General features: G+C 33.9%; 1 protein-coding gene across 1 annotated transcript in view; it reads right to left on the bottom strand.

Annotated features, from left to right (window-relative positions):
* The window catches only part of LOC145259930 (major facilitator superfamily domain-containing protein 6-like), a 387142-nt gene that overhangs the window by 24672 nt on the left and 346184 nt on the right, over positions 1-16286 (bottom strand). Inside the window, exon 5 of the mRNA XM_080117890.1 lies at positions 878-946. Within this exon, the coding sequence (XP_079974016.1) occupies positions 878-946 (69 nt within the window). The remainder of the gene's footprint in view (positions 1-877; positions 947-16286) is intronic.

The following is a 16286-nucleotide window of genomic DNA, read 5'->3' as shown; positions in this document are numbered from 1 at the left end:
CCGTACCGAATGGTATATATATATTCTTTAATTGGAATTCATTATAAAATTATATATATTCTTTAATTGAAATTCATTATAAAATTATATAAACAGTAATTTACTATCGAACAAATGAAATTAACATATCCAAAAGTAAACCAACATTTTATCTTCAAACTTAATGAACATTTTATTTTTTGTATTATTTGGATTCATCAGACTACTGTTCTCATCTTCTTCAGGTGTATGTTGTCAAAATCAGGAATGTTTTTGTTGAACGCGGGAATTTGGACGGAATTTCGAACGGAACCTTCTATTTACTTCACGGAGGTAGCGTGCTCTTGTTTTGTCAGTCATGACTGAATAGAGGTCTTGAGTAATTCGCCATTGTATTTTCGGTCGCCCACACTGAGTATTGAACCTTCAACCTTCAGGAGAATATCACGTTTTTACAATTGTTTTTTTCCGAATACTGTAAGCACTGCGCCACGGGTCCTTGAAGTAAATAAAAGTTTCCGCTCGAAATTCCGTTCAAATTCCCAAGTTCGACAGAAACATTCCCGAGTTCGACAAGATCACCTGAGGAAGGTTGGAGGTTACATCGACCGAAACGTTGCGAAAATCACACTCAAGATGAGAACAGTAATCCGATGAATCTGAATAATACAAATAACCAATCCTCATCTCAAAAATCCAGAAACGTTATTTTCTTTTTTTTTTTTAATTGAATCTGTATTTTTTTTAAATTGAATCTGTATTTTTTTAATCTTTCCTTTTAAGACGAGATAACAAAAAAAAAATTGAAAAAAATTTTTTTTTTCCTTTTTTACAAAATTTCTTTTTCAAAAACATTACATACTTTTTATTACATTTTAAAACATAATCTGAAACTTACATGGTGACTTGGGCCGTGGACTCAGGTACTGCGGATGCTCTGTCGCTCCGTAATAGCTCGTATGAGCACCTGAAACAACAACAACAAAAAAAACAATCATAAAAAATACGTTTTTATTATTTACATTGTTCGAAGTACTGTTGTCATCTTGAATGTTATTCTCTCTCTCTCTCTCTCTCTCTCTCTCTCTCTCTCTCTCTCTCTCTCTCTCTCTTTCTTTACCTTACGCACACACATCTACACACACACACACATAGATAGTATAACTTTATACAAAAATCATTGGTTACACGTGTACATTTACGAGGTGAGTCCCAAAAGTAATGGTTTCTATTATTTATTCCGCGAGAATAGATCAGAGGGTATTGAAAATTGCATTGTTATGATGACAGCTCGTGCATTCATGAACTGAAAGTTCCATCTCTCTGTTGCAGATCTTGACTGTCTGAGACTATGAAAGCAACGATATTATGGACGCGCATCAGAATCATATATGCGTCATTAGATTCTTCCATGGAGAAAAAATTGAACCGATTATTATTCACCGTTGCCTGTTAAACGTTTACGAAACGTATGCTGTTAAACGTTTACGAAACTTATGCTGTTGATGTTAAACGTTTACGAAACTTATGATGTTGATGTTAGCACAGTTAGGAGATGGGTTCGTTGATTTAAGGATGGCGATAGAGATATGGGCAACAAAACGTGCTCCTGACGCCCATGCCCAGCCACCATCGTATCGCTGGTAAAAGTGAATTGGGAATGATGATGACTATATAGTAATATAAATTTTGGAGGACAAAATGTCGCTCGTTCTAATGGTACCACTCCCGTAGGCCTTCAAACGACACTCGAATGTTTCGGCTGCAATCTTTTTCGATGTCAAATTTACTCAAGCCACAGATAGTCATATAATACACGTTTCAGGTGCGATTTCTTTGTTATTTAAGCAAGTTGAAATCGTAGTTTAAGCAAGTATGCACATATGTAGACAATAATGGTTGTATAAATAACGAAGTTTATGCTGTAATAAAACTCTACTTTTTATTGTTATAAACATGTTGTTATAACGTTTCAGTGAATTAGCATCTAGAAAACTACTATAAAACAACCATTGTATATACAGTGTTTATGAAATAGACTGAACAACAAATAGAGTTGTATTATAGTATGAAGTTCTTCATTTAAACAGACATTATAAGCTACACGTATGCACACAGATTTTAACTGCGATCTCTATCGAAATCCAACTTCTTTAGATAGATCGCAGATAAAATGTGTAATGTGACTATGGACTGAAAAAAAATGGGTCTCGAAAAAGATCATAGGTGAAACATGTATTACTATACATACATACATAAACACACATACATACATACACACACATACATACATGCATACACATGTAGCTATGCATGTATGTACGTACGTATATGTAGTAACAAGTAGCAATTTATAGTCATAAGTAGTAAGGTTGTACATTTAAAATCAAGAAAGCTTTATGGCTCCCAAAATTTATACTAGAATTACTCATAAGGGTCGAAACGGATAAAGTACTAGGTTAAATTCGGATTTGGGTGACATTTATTATGAAACTGACGGTTCAATCTTCAGTGTGGGCGATACTAAGAATAACATAACGAATTATTTAAAACTATTACATGGTCATGGCTGACGAAACGAGGACATGCTACAAATAAAGGGTTTCGTTCGAAATTCCGTACGGATTCCCGTCTTCGACAGAAAGATTCCAGAGTTCGAAAAGATACACCTAAAAAATTATGGTGATTACATCGGCTGAAACGTGAAAATAATACTCATGATGAGAACACACGGTAGCATGCTCTCGTTTAGTTAGCCATGACTTGGTAGAAGTCCTAAGCAATTCGCTATTGTTTTGTTTTTTTTTGTTGTTATGTTTTGTTTTGTTTTAGCGTCGCCCGCACCAAATATTGAATCTTCAACCTCCAAAAGAGTGTAACTTGCAATTGAATTTTACCAAGCAATTTATCCACTACGCCACGGGCCCTTGTGTTCAGTACGGTCAATATTCAAAATACAATTGGGAATTGCTTAAAACTTATAGTTAGTTATTGCTGACGGAATGAGAGCATGGTACCCCGTGGATTAAATATGGACTCTGTTCGAAAGTCCGTGTAGATTCATAAGTTCGAATTATCATTTCCTCATCTCAAAAACTTAGAAGCACAAAACAATTGAGAATTCTTATTGTGTAGTATTATATTGGCGTGCAGAGACCACGCCAAATAATCATAGTCAATTGTTACTATTAATATTGTTAAACGTTATGTAGGGGAAAATATTCAGAGAAAATATTTTAATAAAATATTTATGTTAGATATGGAAAGGAATATTAGTTTTCATAACTAACACAAACAGGATTGTGCGCTAGATAAACAAGTATACGTGGCAGACATGCGGGAAAGGGGGGGTCTTGTATACGTAGGGTTTAAGCAGCTTGAAGCTTGAAGGAGAAAAAAAAGAAAGTCGAGCCGACCGGTCATAATGATTCGAAGCACTCGGGGAAGCGAGGGCTCAAACGCCTACCAGATGTAAGGAACGATAGATCAGCGTTTGCTTACGAATGAGGAAACATCGGTAATAAAGTTGCTGAAAAGACAACTCGAAATTTTTTTATTCATTGTGACGAATCTTTGCGGGTTTCCGTCAAACAAGACGAAAGATGAACCAGGTATGTTTACTCCGATTGGCCAGATGTTAAAACCAAAGAGAACTCTTATCTGTCCCTTTTTGTTATAAATGTTATATGTCCTGTTTATGGACTCATCACTAGACGATCATATATACACGTCAATATATATACATTATTTATACAAATAAGCTGTTAAACACACTTGTTTATCCATACAACCTCACTATATAAGAATTGTTACATGAGCAAGTGGGACATGTATTATACTGGCAGTGGATATGAGAAATTTTCATATATTTCGAATGAAATGAAATTTAAGAACTATTCTTAAAATTACGTTATAAAATAGACGATGCAATACAGAGATCGAAAAGAAGCTTAATAATAACAGATCCATTGATAAAAAAAGAGATCAACGTGGTTTAGACACGTTTCTCGGCTACTAAACTTTAACTATACGAAAAAAATTTAATGAATGAAATTTAAAAAAAATAGATCAAGAAGACGACCACTTAAAGGATATAATAAATATTATGACACGTGTTCTTCAGAATTATCTGATCTTTTCCTTGTTTTTATTTTTGTTTTGTCTAACTAGTTAGTCTAGTCGTCTCCATCAATTCGCTGTTTTAACACCTCATTGTAATACAGCTTCCTATTCCAGCAGCTTCTTTCAAACGACTGCATGGTTGTGGAACTCTCTTCCTGCTCACTTTTGAAGACTAAAGTCTTAAGGCATCTCCTGTCTTTGCAACAATCATCCTTAAAACCATACCAAAGACCATAATCGGAAACTTTGTTTCTATAATTCTGGGCAGGCCTCTGTTATTTGTGGCAATCAAGCGATACATTTTGAGGGTGCTGGCAATAGTCCTGTTTTCATAACTTGGATCGGTAGAGAGCATGAATTGTACAGCGGCGCATCTCCAATCTCGCGCGTTGAACATTGCGTTAATTTCATACATGATAGAAGACTCCTATCGCTCTTTCGATTTGTACACAAATGACCAACAAGTAGATGGTCTGCAATAAAAATGGGTTTTCTTGAAACGGAAATGGAATTATCTCGTTTTTTTCTATGGCGACAATTTAATCCTTCTACTCTTTTTTGTTCATAGATGCAATCTGCAAGTAGGAATTCCATCCAAATATTGACCATAACCGAACTTTTTAAGGTCAAACTTAAACAAAGATGTAAAACGATTTATTCAAAAACCTTAAAAATAATTAGCGTGTATAAACAATGACGAAATTTCCCAACCTCAAATACTAAAGAAAAACAATTTTGTCTTACTTCATATCTAGTTATTTACTTTTTATCCCTTTTCCATCTGAACTCTATATTTTGAAGAAAAAAATCTCATATGCGTCTCGGCGCAAGAACATTTAATTCTATAGATTGGATTTTACTCGCGCTCTTCAATACAAGATTCGTCTACACAAGCTTTTCATTATTTCTTCAACCCTTGAAATCTTTTGAAAGATCCTAAAAGATATCTTACTGCACATTTCGTGGATTTACTAATCGTCGTATTATGAACTTTGAATCTAACGGGATATTTGCAAGCAAAATCTTGTATATAATAAAGTATATTCAATTTTTCCTCTCTGGACAAACTACCTTAGGTTGACAAAAACAGAATTACTATGTTTACGTCATTAGCCATTACGTTATCTTATTACAGACAGCAATTGCATACACATTATTTCCTAATATAAAAAAAAAATTACATTTAGTCCGAGGAGCGCCATGACCATCATCGTCCTAACCTAAAGAGGAAGTAGCTCAAATTTCACCCTCACTTTACCGACTACTCTTACGGCACCATTCTACACCGAGTTCTTTTATACTTTTTTCGACTTTTCTTGGGTGCAAACCGTCATTAAATGACTACAGATTTCCTACACAAATGCATATTCTTACTCCTTACATCCGACACAAACAATGCCTTCTCCCTTTTAAATATCTGGCGTTTCTTATTGGTTGATAAGTATTTATTCTACAATACCAACATTCGGTTATTCAGCCATTAAATGAACAGTTCAAAACTAAATCCCGACGTCATTTCTGTACGTACACAATATTCTTACGTTTTATTTAAATTTATTTATTTACTAGACATTTTCTCGCTGAAAAACTCTTGCATTTTATTGTTTATTTGTGAATATATTACACTCCAAACCAAAACAAAAATATCTTTTTCCTAACACGTAAGTTACATTTATCGTTAGCTGAACTGTGAATTCATTAACGTGTTTTCTAGCACGGTACTAACAGAGAGAGAGAGAGAGAGAGAGAAAGATATATATAGAGAGAAAGAGAGAGACTTATATCTGTTTTTGTTTTCATTCGAACACAATTCTTATTCAATATAGACATACCTGATAATGAAATAAAAAACCCAAAGATATTGTAAACCTTGAATTTAACTTAAAAATACTATTTACAAAAAAATAGCACGGTACGTACGACTTTAGTTTAGATATTTCGTTTACTAAGGACCGTTTGAATAGATTCACAATTATTGAAATTTAAAGTGTTGTGTAATTATTACTAAAAATACAATAACACCAAAAATATTATCTTCTTCCTAATACATAAGTTACAGTTATCGTTCGCTTAATTGCGAATCTATTAACGCGTTTTCAAGCACGGTAACGACCGAGAGAGAGAGAGAGGGGGGACTTGTATCGGTTTTTGTTTTCATTCTTTACTTTAGACATACCTAACAATTTAATAAAGAAAACAAAGGTATTGTAAAACTTGAATTTAACTTGGAAATAGCATTTTCAAAAATAGCACGGCAACAAATAAAGCACCACTTTATTTTACATATTTCATTCACATTGATTGAAATTTAAAGTGTTGTGTGATTATTTCTAAAAACAAAAACTACAAAAAAAAATGTTACCATGAGTAAAAGTTCATTATTTTTAGTACTTATTTTTTTTTAGAAATCATTACACAACACTTAAAATTACAATCATTGTAAATTTATTCAAAGGGTCCTTTGTAAATGACATATGTAAAATAAAGGGATGCTTATATTTTTTTTTAACTTTTCATTTTCATTGCAAAAAAATAAAATAAAAAATAATAAAAAAGGAAATATGTAAACTAAATATTTCCGTGCTATTAAATATTACCGTACTATTTTTGAAAATAGTATTTTCAAGTTAAATTCAAGTTTTGGCCTTTTTTTATTAATTGAAAGTACAAAGTGGTTACAATCCCCCCTCAAAAAATATATAATAAAATGATTATATAAATTCAAGTTTTACGATATCTTTTTTGTTTATTTAATGTTAGGTGAAAGTACAGAATAGTTACATAACATCTGCCATCCTGGTAATATAAGCGCATAAGTACTAAAATGTGATTTTTAATATTGTATTCAGCTAAATCAATAACAAGCGGCACTTGATTAAATGGCTTCTTTTATTGCCGCTACATCGTAATTAAAAATGTAATTTAAAATTTTACCAGACGAAAATTCGGGAGGCAAAAAAATCACGAGGACCAAAATCGCATTTACATTGTCCACAAATAAGTAGATTTTCGAATAAAAAAATCATTATCGATTACCTACCTTATTTGTGAACTCTATGCGTTTACGTTTAAAATAAAACACATTCTAAGGGTTACAATCAGGATTCGGTTCTGGAAGGAGTGAGTCACTCGCTCGACAACAGCACGTTTCTGCCCTCTTCTTTTTCAATTGACCACACCTGGCCTCTCGCCACCAATGTCACACCGAACAATACAAACGTTAGCAACACGAAATACTTTTTAAGAGATGTTCACGACTCGTTTTTTATCAGTCCTCCAGGGAATTTTCCCCAGCTTTTATATCCTCCTATCTAGAAAAAAAGGAAGAGACAGGGGGAAAATTAGCTTCTCACATCATGCCCTGCCTTCCCAAGATGCCCTTCGTGTATATAAATGAACTAGCCATCCTTTCCTTAATCTTTCCCAAAGAGGGATGTAGATACGCTCGGTACGTTTTTTTTTTTTGCTAACCATATACCCCACACACATTATCATTGTATGCGAATAGGTAGTTTTTAGAATATTAATCAATATAACTTTTTTTTTTACTATTAGAATTTAAAAAATCCCGTTCAGTTAAATCAAGGTGATTAAGCAAAAGGTTATCTTATGGAAACTAAAGTTGCGAAATTATTAGAAAACTAAAAAAAAAAAAAAAAAAATTGGTTTGCATATGTATTTCTTCCCTATTTGCGTTATAAACAGACCAATATTTAATAGAAGTTTCCGGGCAATTTTGTCACCGACGTTCCTTTTTCTATCTTCTTTTACAGTTTTTTATTGGATCAACGCACACCCTAAAAGGGGATCTTAAAGGTCAACACGGATGTCTTACAAACACGGATTACTTACAAAACACTCTACACTAACATGTTCAGAATGCTTTACAACTAATAACATTATTTTAGCACGGTAACAAACATTACATAAGTACGCAATATTTACATTTTTCCGACCGACACTGCACACCTAAAACATTTTCAATTTTTTCCGACCGACACTGCACACCTAAAACATTTGCAATTTTTTCCGACCGACACTGCACACCTAAAATTACAAGGTTGGTTCATAGTATTTGCGCGTGGGGATCATGACAACAATTATCAAGATTAAATTTGGGGCAGTACTTTGACAACCCACCCCTCACAAAATGGGATGTCTATTCCGACATCCGTTCTTAACAGGGGTATGCTGGGGTGTCAATCCAAATGCCATTCTTAGCATGGGGATGTTGGGAGTGTCTATTCCAAAAGCCGTTCTTAATATGAGAAGGTTGTTGAGAAGGGTGTTGGGTGTTGAGCAATACCAACAACAGCCGTACTTAAACTTTTTAAGAGGGTGGGGCATGTTTCCACGGGCAACGCCGGTTAACGGGTCCTGCTAGTTTATTGGATATTGCTGAGTATTCTTTTTTATTTTTCCTGCAAACTTTTTTCTTTCAAAAAATGTTTTCTCGACTGTTTTCAAACATTGAACAAAAATAGATCTTAATCTATACTTACCTATTGTTACTGTTTTTTTTTATCTGAGGAGAAAATCTTTTTATTTATTTTTATTTTTTATTTTTTTGAAATTCCACGAAATAAAGAACCTTTCACCTTTATTTCGTATTCTCGTGTTTTAAATAAAATACTGTAAATTCAATTCGACAATATTTTAATGTATTATATATATATATATATATATATATATATATATATATATACATATACACATATATATATACACACACACACACGCGCATATATATATATATATATATATATATATATATATATATATATATATATATGATGAACTCACCCGTCGATTTCGACGTATGAGCTTCCGCCAAAACAACTAAGTTGCTCGGAAATTCACACAGATTATATGCTGATAGCAGTGAAGACTTTGTGTAGAACCATCCACACTTTTTTTAGTATTACTGCTAACCTTTGTCGGTGCAGACGACTGTCACAGGACAGAGTATACAGTTTTTACATCAGAGTTTCCTTCTCCTAGATGCATGTCTTAACGAAGACTGGGGTGCATCTCTCCCAGTGAATTAATATGCCCCCAGATAAAAACCTTGAAATTTCTACGACTTGGCGCGACAAATAGAGCCCGTAGGCTTCCCAAATGGTCATCCATCGATACTGGTCAGGCTTAACGTTGCTTAAATTCGGCGATCTGGCGAAAACCGGTATGTCAACCTGATATATATATATATATATATATATATATATATATATATATATATATATATATATATATATATATATATATATATACTATTCAATATGGACCCGACAATGGAAAAAATGGATTTGAGACCATAAAAATCCAACCTTATGATCTCTTTTGTAGTCTGTGGCGTAGTGGAAAGGCGTTGAGTTCCTATCGTTCCAGATGAGCATTTTCGGAAGATTGGCCAAAATATGGTGAAACAACAACAACTATGGAAGGCAGTAATTACTGGGGATACAGTTATAAGACTTAACATTCCCATGCCGTCGCAGTTAATCACCCGAAGAAGGCCAGAGGATGAGTTGGCTGAAACGTGATGAAACAGCAACAAGTATGAAGATGAGGATAACAGTCCACATGAATAATGAATACACATTTAGTTGTAAAACTTCCTTAATCCATAAAACTTCCTTAATCCATAAAACTTCCTTAATCCATAAAAGATAGAAATGTCTTAAATTAAGTAGAAAAGACAAAAAGGACCTCTTAGCGTTTGCATCAATCGTCAATAAATACTGTGAGATTTAAAACTTTCTGAACTTATCGCGGATAATTTTAAATGCATGATACTTGTGCAAGGGCTGGGATCCTCAAAAGACGCAATAATTAGATAAAAATTCTAAGAAATTTGGAACGAGAACAAACTTTAATATTGCAAAAATTAGCTAAAGACTACCATAGATTATAAGTATCAAACAGGACTCAAACAATTTGAAGAGTAGACCATTGTTTACATAAGGAACATACGTCTGAAAGCATTCTCTAACTATCTGTCAAACACAAGTCAAACAAAAAGAAAGAGTTTAATGACTCTCGTACAAAGACAAATCACCTAAATAGAACCAGGAAAAATTACCGCTTAGCCCCTGTTTTCTTTGTGGAGCCCTTAATTGGTTTAGAGATTGTCCATACTATTTTAAAACCTGTTTGACTTGTAAAAATAGTTCACATTGCAGAACGAATAAAATAAATGAAACTTGGGTTAAATCCACAACAGACGAACGGGACGGCACAAATATAAGAACGTACGTACATTTAAAAATCTTGAATAAAATGTCAAATTATAACTAGACTCTGAGTTTTATTTGCTCATAATCAATTTGCATGCGTGAATAAACCCACTATGCTAAAAACCAACAAAATTGCCAGATTGATGACTGATAAAAAATTACATTCGAGGATGAAATTTTTGTCAATGTTACGTTAAAAAGGGCTACTAAAAATTGAAAATGTTTTATGTTAAGAAAGGCCAACATTTTATTTGGCACATCCTGGATGCATTAGTTCAATGTTGGGGATTTATCATGCGACATTTTTGCCCGAAAATATGTAAGTTGAAAAAAACCTATGAAACGAAAAAGTACTACACGAAATCCCTTCGAAATAAAGCTGCCCATGAAATGCAGTAAATCAAATCGCTGATAAGAATAAATCATATAATTTGAAACGACATTGGAAGTTAGCATGTGAGCAGAAAATATAAACATTACAAACAAAAAGCCTCAAAAGGAAATTATTTTGAAACGCAAACAAGAGGTTGAAGCCTTTAGGAAAAGACAAAAACCAAGAGACAGAGACAGATACAAATAAAGAAAAGGGCCAAACAGCAAGAGAGAGAGAGAGAGAGAGAGAGTTATCGAGAGAGATAGCGAACTAAAAAGAGAGTTCAATGCAATGAGAACGAGGTTTTCGAGAGATAAATTCAGAAACAAAGATAAAGAGTAGGTTAGAGAGAGAGAGAGATAGAAAGAGAGAGCGAATAAGAGAGAGAAACTTAGCGAAAAGAGAGTAAACAAGAGAGAAAGAAAGTAGGAGAATATAATGCAATGAGAAAAAAGGAATTTGTGTTTGTAAGAGAGGAAAAAAGAAAATGACTAAGTAAAAGACCGAAAGTTATTGAGTAAGAGAGAGAGGAGGGGTACAGAGAGAGAAATAGAAAAGGATTATAATATAATAAGAACATGGTGTTCGAGTAATAGAGAAACAGGTTGCTTGATTATAAATGGGTTAGTGAGATGAAATAATAGCTAGAGAGAGAAAGACATCGAATGAGTGAAGCTGAATGAGAGAGAGAGAGAGAGAGAGAGAGAAAGAGAGGGAGAGAGAAGATTATTGATAGGATAATGAATTAAAACGACTGAACGATTGGCATAAAGAATGTTAAGATAGATTTTACGTGCGGAACAAAAAATTCGATCATCTTCGCTCGAGCACGTGATAAAAGAAATAAAATATTTCATGTTCGATTTTTGATCGAATCTATTTCCTGCCAAGATTTTAATTACTGTTTGTAAGAGAAACTCGCATGTCAGGTCAGACTCCAATTTCTACTGGTAACCCGTAAAGCAGTACTGCTTGTTCCATGGTCGAGTGATCGATTACGAAACCGACACGTTGTCATTGGCCACACTTGGAGATAAGTGTCTATAACTCATACGAGCATTAAATATAAAACATGAGCTAACAATTAACCTAACGAAATAATGTCTTCAAAGATGTGAGCAAGCTCATCCGACACAAAATTCGCGCCAACCAAGCGCCCCAATTTCTGACTTTGTGACAATCGTCAATCACATGAGACGTACGAGATGTGTTCAATAAGTTTCCAGACTTTTTTTGTACATTCATTTAAAATTGTCGTAGACTCTTTAAAATTCAGTATGTTATCATTATACATGTTATGAGTTGACTGACCAATTTTTATTATTTCAGGTTCAAATTACAGCAGGAATTGGAATACACCCTACTAACGCTTGATTGTCACAGCTAGTAGATTTTAAAAATGTAATCTGGACGTGAGGACACTGTAGAACAACGATATGCAATAAACCTCTGTTTTAAACTTGGAAAGATATGCCTGAAAAACGCATGGAAGACTTAAGATTGCTTTTGGATCATCTTGCATGAATCGAGCATCAGTTTTTGAATGGAATAAGAGATTCAAAGAGGCGGAGAGTCTGTGGGGGGGTGATGAGAGGTGCGAGAGGAGTAAGGGGGGTTAGAACACCAGGGTTGATTGACCAAATAAAAATTTCATGAATAAGGACCGTCGTGTGTCTATAGAGACAATAAGTGCACAGCTTCATGCTAGTATTGAACTATACACACAATTGTTTGCGAGAAACGTAAGATGCGGAAGATTTGTGCAAAGTTTATCCCACAGAAAAGATCAGACTATTTGAACAAGAATAGCATCAAGACAGTTCCTCATCCTTATAATCCAAACCTTGCTCCCTGCGACTTTTGGTTATTCCCTAAACCCAAGAAAAACCTAAGAGGTTATCGTTATGAGACAATTGAAGAGATGAAGAGGCTGTGACATAAGGTCACACAAGAGGACTTCCATTGAGGCCTTCCAGGAGTTTTTGGAACAGTACAATAGGTGCATTGCAGTCGGAGGAGATTACTTCGAAGGGGACCAGAGTTTATGTGTGTACTATCAATAATATTGCCCATACGAAAAAGTCTGGAAACTTATTTAAGGCACCTCGTATATTAGTTTCTGTCCAGGAGGGACTGACACATCGAGGTTAATACCACCAGCAAAATGAAGAGAAAACAAAATAGAAAACCTTTTCCTTGAAAAGGGTGTCTTACACAAAAAGTTTCAAAAAACTTATTTTATTTATTTAATAACATTTTTTTAAACATTATTTGGTTTTCTAAAATTTTCAAATTAATAACTTAAGTTTTTTTTTTTCTTTTTTTCAATTTCCTTCTCTCTTTGTTTTTTTTTTGTTTTTTTTTTAAGGATGGGGCATCCTATTAAATACTAGACGTTCACCCGATATTTATGAGACTCCAGCTGAGATTTTTTTATGATTCTAATCGACCCTTTAATGCAACTATTTGGATCGTTTTATTGCACTTGGTTCGCCGTGTATATTCGCCAAGTGTTTTGTTATAAATCCATTGACTCCTATGATTACGGAAATGATTAAAATCGTCCTAAGATTCCAATTTCTATTCATGTCACACATTGATATTGAGAAACAGCGAAATAAAAAAGAATGCGAAAAGGGACATGTGATTGATAATGAGAACGGAGGAAACACTGAATATCTATTTTATTCGTCTCTCTTTCTCGTGAGTTGAGGCTGTTCTCTAAATACCTTTATCCCATTTCTTGCGTTAGGAACTGATACAGCCGTCAGCGTTTTTGCATACATCATGTCCAACTTTAATCGCAAATATGGCACCTCATGACGAAAAAACTGTATGAATAAGGCACAAGCGAGAGAGAGAGAGAGAGAGAGAGAGAGAGAGAGGGCAAAATAGAGATAAAAGGAAAGAAAATACTTACGGAAAGTGTTCGACAGAGAAATAAAGGGGGGGGATGAAGGATAAATATTGTATCGGTCTCTCTTTCTTATAGGCTATACACGAAAAAGGACGGCGACACAGTTTTTATTTAAAATATAGAGTGTATGGAAACTGGTCCTCTATTATTTAGTATTCATAATTAAGCGGGGGGTACCCGGCGTTGCCCGAGTATGGAAAGGTTTTATGGTAAGGATTTTGATCAACAGAGCCCCCTGCCCAAAAAAAAAAAAAAAAAAAGAAAATTAACCAATCCCCTTAAAAATTAATGTAAATAGCAACGAGTACCAGTGCGAGCGCAAAAAATGGTTAGCAGGAAGACAGATTCGAACCTGTAACGCTAAGAGGAAAAGAAAGTTAAAAAAAAAAAGGCAAATGATTTTGTCACCGCGCCGACTGTGACATACGACGTCGCCGCCGTTCAAATTAAGCTTAGTTATTGCAAGGCGTATGATGACTTTGCAAAAAAAAGAAGGTCGACGAAAAAAAGTGACCCCCTCTTTGTTGAAGGTGAAACAATTAATGTTTTGGACCAATTTTTTAATATTTGCCGGCCGAGAGACTGACCTTTCAAACGATAGCAATTTTGCTAGTGTTGGTCGTATGTGTCGAAAGTTTCGGCGAGACCTACAAACATACATACACACTAACAGACACTTGAGATTTATATAATATACTAGTGAGGTGGTGGTCTTGTAAAATACGCTTAAATATATTTTGATTCATGCCGACTTATTACAGAGCCAATTCACTATGTTAACTCTCTGTCTGTCTGTCTGTCTGTCTGTCTGTCTCTCTCTCTCTCTCTCTCTCTCTCTCTCTATATATATATATATATATATATATATATATATATATATATATATATATACATATATATATATATATATATATATATATATCAGTATTCACCACCAGGTTCTTAATATAATAAACATCATCATTATCATGACGCTGCCGACGATAACGATGGGAATGGTGACAATGATGATGATGATGATGATGATGATGATGATGATGATGATGATGATGATGATGATGATGCCAAACTGGTGCGTAATGGTGGAACGGCGACGATAATCTCTTTTGCACTGAGATAACGAACACCTTTGTAAGCGGTCAGATTTCTTTTTCAACAAAACCTCGAACACTTGCTGTAATTTGAACCCGAAATATTCGAACGCCTACGTTTAATTTTACTAGAGGTAGAACTTGCATCGCGTTCAATATATGAGCCGGTTTAATGCACGGGAATGGGTTGTTATTAACCACTGCATTGCGCACGTGCGATGTGGATCAATATACTGGTCTCAGTCGCGTTCGACAATCGTAACAAAAGGTTATTAAATAGAACAAAAGATTGTTGAAAGTACTCGAATCGTTATAGATAGACCTGCATATGTATATGTTGGAACCTGAGAACCAGAATAAAAAAAACTGCATGTTATGCGCATGGCGTCATTATACACACACACAAATATATATATATATATATATATATATATATATATGTATGTGTATGTGTAGACTTGTATGTAATATACTGAGTTTTACTGTGTTCGTGTAATTCAGTAAATTTTCATATACCAATAAGTTTTAAGCCAAAGAGAGATGACTTAAAAAGTAAGCTACAAAATTATCATACTTCATAATTGAGCATTTGAATAAACAAAACCAAGACTTCAAAAAAGGTGATGATAGCAACAGAAAGTGTATTTCAGTTTAAGTTACAATTGTTTCCATACCATGCTTCTTTTCCGTTAAGGGAATTTTCTTTAAACAATGTTCTATTATCAAGAGTCTTTTTATTCACGAAGTCTGAAGAAATGCTGGTTGTGAAAATTTGCAAATGCCATAATGCTTGAAATTGTCGAACTGGTATGGAAACAATTGTAACTTAAAATAGTATATATATATATATATATATATATATATATATATATATATATATATATATATATATATATATTCGAACCCATGCGAAACTTTATATTTGGGTTTTAGCTGGGGAAGATCGGTGCAAAAGTGTGAAAATTAAAAAAAAATAGAATTTGTCAGGTGAAAGTCGATCGACGAAATTACGAATATGTATGCGTAACGTAATAACTATTGGTTCATGTTTTAATTTTAGCCTACAAGCAAACATATCTTCATAGCTCAGGCATTAAGGTCAAAGGAAAAAGTAAATCGTAAGCTAAACGTTTTGGTTTCGATTCTCGGTGGTGGCGCACGGGTCAATTTTTTAAAAGTCTTTAAATCATTACTATATATTTGGTTCAATATACTGTAATAATAAATATAAGATTTGCATTAATAAAAATATCCTATTGAAGTGTATTTTACGACCGGTCAATTACTATAATAATTAAATACCTACAGACCTTAGTGTTTAATCCATTCGGGAATCTGCAGTGCAGGGTGTCACGATTAACACTAGTCGATAGATTCGAACCCGGCAACACAAGCCATCTATGGCTTGATTAGCAAAGACCGTATCCATTCGGCTACCATTAACCGCGTAAAATAACGTTAAAATTAAAATTTTATTTTTAAATGTTTTTACGAAATGATGATCTATGCATAAGAGCTAAATTGACCGACTTAATTCAACTGAAAGTGAGTGCTCAACGATAATAAAC

Source organism: Euprymna scolopes, chromosome 35 (assembly GCF_053919585.1).
Source record: "Euprymna scolopes isolate OS-2025 chromosome 35, ASM5391958v1, whole genome shotgun sequence".
Taxonomy (NCBI): Eukaryota; Metazoa; Mollusca; class Cephalopoda; order Sepiida; family Sepiolidae; genus Euprymna; species Euprymna scolopes.
Note: the sequence above shows the minus strand (reverse complement) of the source record. Positions and strands in the feature narration are given on the sequence as shown.